This window comes from Dipodomys ordii, unplaced genomic scaffold (assembly GCF_000151885.1).
Source record: "Dipodomys ordii isolate 6190 unplaced genomic scaffold, Dord_2.0 Scaffold249, whole genome shotgun sequence".
Lineage (NCBI taxonomy): Eukaryota > Metazoa > Chordata > Mammalia > Rodentia > Heteromyidae > Dipodomys > Dipodomys ordii.
This window is the reverse complement of record NW_012267465.1, coordinates 137,332-141,910: the sequence shown is the minus strand read 5'-3', so window position 1 is coordinate 141,910 and position 4,579 is coordinate 137,332. Positions and strand designations below refer to the sequence as shown.

Here is a 4,579-nt window from a genome sequence, read left to right as displayed (position 1 = left end):
AAAAAAAAAAAAGATGTTCAAAAATAGGGAAGAAAGGACAGTTGTCCAACTGAGTCAATTTCATGGAGCCCCAGGAGCCCATGGTGTCAGCAAAAGTTGCCCATGGTTGGAGGAATATTGCCTACAGCTGAAATCAGCTCCTGGCAGTACTCCCCAGCCCTCGGAGTATCTACACTCACTGAAGACCAGGTTCCCCCAAGTCTGGGCAGAGAACAATCCACCCGGCCTGGCAGCCCACTGACCCCCATCTGTTGTCCAGTTACTGAGCTTGGCAAGCCCCATCAGAGTGAGGCGGCACCCCATGAGTCTAGAGGTGAAGCAGGGAATCGCAGTCCACTTGCCCCATGTCATTCACCTTGGAAGACCCCATGACTCCCAGTCTTGAAACCCAAGACTACTGGCTGGTGCAGGACCTCAGGGAAGTTAATAGACAGTGAGATTATACATCCAATACATCCTCTGAACCCCGATCCTCTCCCAAGTGTCCTTCCACCAGAGAGGTAGGTCCATACTGTCCTGGATCTGAAAGATGCCTTCTCCCTGCCTTGGCACCTATATGCTAAGCCATCTTTGCTTTTGAATGAACTGACCCCAAAGGGCGATACACAGGCTAACTCACTTGGTCTAGGTTGCCTCAGGGATTTAAGCACTCCCCAATCATGTTTGATGAAGCCGTGAGTGCTGATTTATTGGAGTTTCACCAAAAATACCCAAAGAGCACCCTTTTCTAATATATAGATGACCTCTTAGTTCTTTCTGAGACTGAGGAGTGTAGAGCAGCAACTGAAGGACGATTGGAGACCCCACAGGCCCTGGAGTATGGAGTCTCACCAATGCCTCATGTCACCTACTTGGGGTAGAACCCTGAAGAAGGGAAACACCCACTCTCAGAGTTGCATCTCAGCGATTTTGAAGATTCCTTCTCCAGAGAACAAGAAGCAGGTACAAGAGTTCCTGGGGGTGCTCAGCTACTGCTACTTGTGGATTGTAGGGTTTGCAGAGATTGCTAAATCCTTCTATGCTGATCTCAGGGGAAGCTAACCCCTGCAGTGAACACTTTTTTATTTTCAGTCATGGGGCTTGAACTCTGGGCCTGGGCGCTGTCCCTGAGCTCTTCAACTCAAGGCCAGCGCTCTACCACTTGAATCACAGCACACTTCCAGTTTTCTTGTGGTTCATTGGAGAGAAAAGTCTCATAGATTTTCCTGCTGGGGCTGACTTTGAACTATGATCCTCAGATCTCAGCCTCCTGAGTAGCTAGAATGACAGGCGTGAGCCACTGATGCCTGGCCAGAAAGCTTTTGAGACTTTAAAGAAAGCCTTTTTGTCTGCAGTAGCCTGGGCCCTCCTGGACATCACAAAACCCTTTCACCTATTCGTGGAGGAGGCTAAAGGGATAGCAAAGGGCATCTTAACCCAAACCCTGGGACCCTGAAAGCAGCCTGTGCCCTGTCCCTGTAAAAGGCTGGGTCCAGTGTCTGCCGGCTGTCCAGCCTGTATTGGAGCCGTGGCAGCCACTGCCATACTCAAAAAGGAAGCTGACAAGCTAACTCTGGGACAGGCACTGTAGCTAACTACTCCTCACTCAGTTGAGACCCTCCTGCAGAGACTTCAGAAAGATGGATATCAAATGCCCAGTGACACGCTACTACGCGCTTCTCTTAGATCAACCCCCTGTATCAAGTTCTGCAGAACCTCGGCTTTCAATGTGGTAAGCCTGTGGCCCGATGATGACCCACGACAACCTCTGCATGACTGTGCAGAGGAACTGACCTGATCCAGTCTGCCAGTCCAGACCTGACTGATGCTCCACTGCTGGAGGCAGAGGAGGCATTGTCCGTGAATGGGAGCAGTTTCACTCAAGAGGGTATCAGGTATATGGGAATAGCAGTCATCAGAAAAGATGAAGCAATCTGGGCTCAGTCCCTCAAGCGAGGGATATCAGCTCAAAGGGTTGAACGTATCGCCTTTGCCATAGGCATTGAGATGGGGAAGAGAGAAGGCCATGCAGTATACACAGACATTTGGCATGCATTTGCTACCACTCACGTACCCAGAGCTCCATATCAGCAGAGGGGGCTCCTCACCTCAGCTTGGAAGGAGATCAGAAACAAAGAAGAGATCTTGGCTTTACGGAAAGCCATTTGGATGAACTAGAAATTTGCCATTGTGCATTGTAAGGGACACCAGAAGAGAGAATCTCCTGAAGTTCAGGGAAACAGGGTGGCAGATCTGGCAGCCAGGGAGGTTCCTTAGAATCAGTGGGGCCTCTCCAGGGTCTGGTAATGCTGCCAGAGCCAGATCTGCTCCTCGACCCTCCTACACATCAGAGGGAAAAGAATGGGCAGAGCACCTGGGCTTCAAGCTAGAAGGAAAAGGTTGGCTGGTTGCCAGACAGAGACCCGTTCTCTCAGCAGTGCTGGGAAAACAGTTGGTGACTCAACTCCACTAGACCAGGCATCAAGGAGCCTCCAAACTTGCTGAGCTCCTTAGGCCAAGGTACTACATCCCTAGACTGGATTATATCGTTAAGGGTGTCACACTAGCTGCCTTACCTGTGCTCATGTGATTCCTAAAGGGGGAAGAAGGGCCCCGGAAGGAATACGGTCCCGAGGCACCTCACCTGGAAAGCATTGGGAACTGGACTTTACTGAAATCAAACCTACTGGTTTTGGATACTGATACCTCCTGGTATTCGTGGACTCTTTTTCTGGCTGGGCAGAAGCTTTTCCCACCCAGATTAAAACAATCTCAATAGTCACCAAGAAGCTACTTCCAAGTTTAGTTCGTAGGTTTTCCTTTGTTGTTGTTTTTAATGTACTATGTGATTTATTTGTTTCTTTTGTATGTTCTTCCCCCTCTGATATATTCCCTGTTGTCACTGTATTTGAGTTTGGTATCCTGGTATTGTATATACATTTATTTGAATTAGGGAAGAGAAGGGAACAGCAAAATGGTGAGACAAAGGACAAGGGGGGATCCAATGCAGCAGCGACATCCACAGACAATGTGATGGAAATGATCCATACAGCTAGGGGGTGGGCGGGTTGTGGGGGAGGGCAAATAGGAGAAAAATGAGGGAAGGGGTAACCAGTTTGATGAGAAATGTACTTATTATCTTAATTATGTAACTGTAACCCCTCTGTACATCACCTTGACAATAAAAATATTTAAATACACAAATAAACTAAAAAGTAAAAAAAAATAGTCCCTTGGTTTGGCCTACCTCTTATTTTAGGGTCTGATAATGGCCTGGCTTTGACAGCCAAAATATCCCAAATTATGGCAAAGGCATTAAATACTAATTGGAAATTGCATTGTGCCTGTAAGCCACAGAGTTCAGAGCAAGTAGAGAGGATGAGTATGATCCTAATGGGAGCCTTCACTCTACTGGTCTGAGAGACAGGCAAAATTTGGACCCGCCTCCTTCCCTTTGCCCCCCTCAGGCCTAGATGTACCTATACCAGGAGGGGGTTACTGTCTATGCAATCATGTTTGGAAGGCCATCACCTATCCCCCGAGATGAAGAGATGTCCCCAGAGCAGAGACGACTAATCACTCTCTCAAGTCATCGCAGGCCCTCCAGGCCACTCTCAAGGCTATTCTCCAGGCAGTCAGAGGAGCAGACTCCCAGCCTGCGCTCGAGCCAGTCCACAGAGTCCAACCAGAGGACTTGGGGTGGGTGAAAAGAGTTCCTGCTCAGACTTCAGAACCAACCTGGAAGGGATCTTATCCTACAATCCTGAGCACACCAATGGCTGTGAGGGTAGCTGGCGTTCCCTCCTATACCCACCAGCTGCAGCTAAAGGAAGCAGCAGATGAGAAAGAAAAATGGACAGTCACCCAAACTTCTGATCTACTAGAGATAAGACTATGATGAGCTCCTTACTGGTTATATTTATAGTTCCTTTTTTTCCATGGGGATCAGGCAGTACACAACAGCCTTCATCTCCAGTCTCCAGACATAGGCATGGCATTCATGAAGACAGGATATGGGAAACCTCTTGCAAGTGCAACTACTGCTGGTCAACCAATCTTTATTTATTTATTTTTGGTTGGTTGGTTGGTTATGGGGCTTGAACTCTGGGCCTGATAGCTGTCCTTGAGCTCTCCAGCCCAAAGCTAGTGTTCTACCACTTGAGCTACAGTGCCACTTCTATTTTTCTGGTGGTTAATTGGAGATGAGTTCTCAGACTTTCCTGCCCAGGCTGGCTTTGAACCGTGATTCTCAGATCTCAGCCTTCTGAGTAGCTACAATTACAGGTGTGAGCCACCAGTGCCCGGCTCTACCCATTTTTTCAGTGCATCTTGGCTCATTAATAAATCCAGTTGTTTACTTCCCCACTGGGAGAATCAGGGGTGGGGTGGGGAGCCAAGGCTACGGATGTGGAAATGCGAAATAGAGAAAGGTGTCTACATATACATATGCACACAGACACGAACACTCTTGTGCACAAAGATTTTAAGTGCGCAAATGAATACCAGCCGTACATTTTACAGAATTTTCAGTTGCAAGAGATCTTCTTGCTAATCTTACTCTTGCAGTTGACTAAGATTTAAGATGAAAGTTTTAGCAAAT

The 4,579-nt window shown here is 47.9% G+C and overlaps 1 protein-coding gene across 1 annotated transcript in view; it reads left to right on the top strand.

Moving 5' to 3' along the window:
- LOC106000881 (cytochrome P450 2A13-like) overlaps positions 1–1,041 on the top strand; it is a 13,019-nt gene extending 11,978 nt beyond the window's left edge. The window contains exon 6 of the mRNA XM_013036090.1: positions 929–1,041. Within this exon, the coding sequence (XP_012891544.1) occupies positions 929–1,041 (113 nt within the window). The remainder of the gene's footprint in view (positions 1–928) is intronic.
- Positions 1,042–4,579: the final 3,538 nt, after the last annotated feature.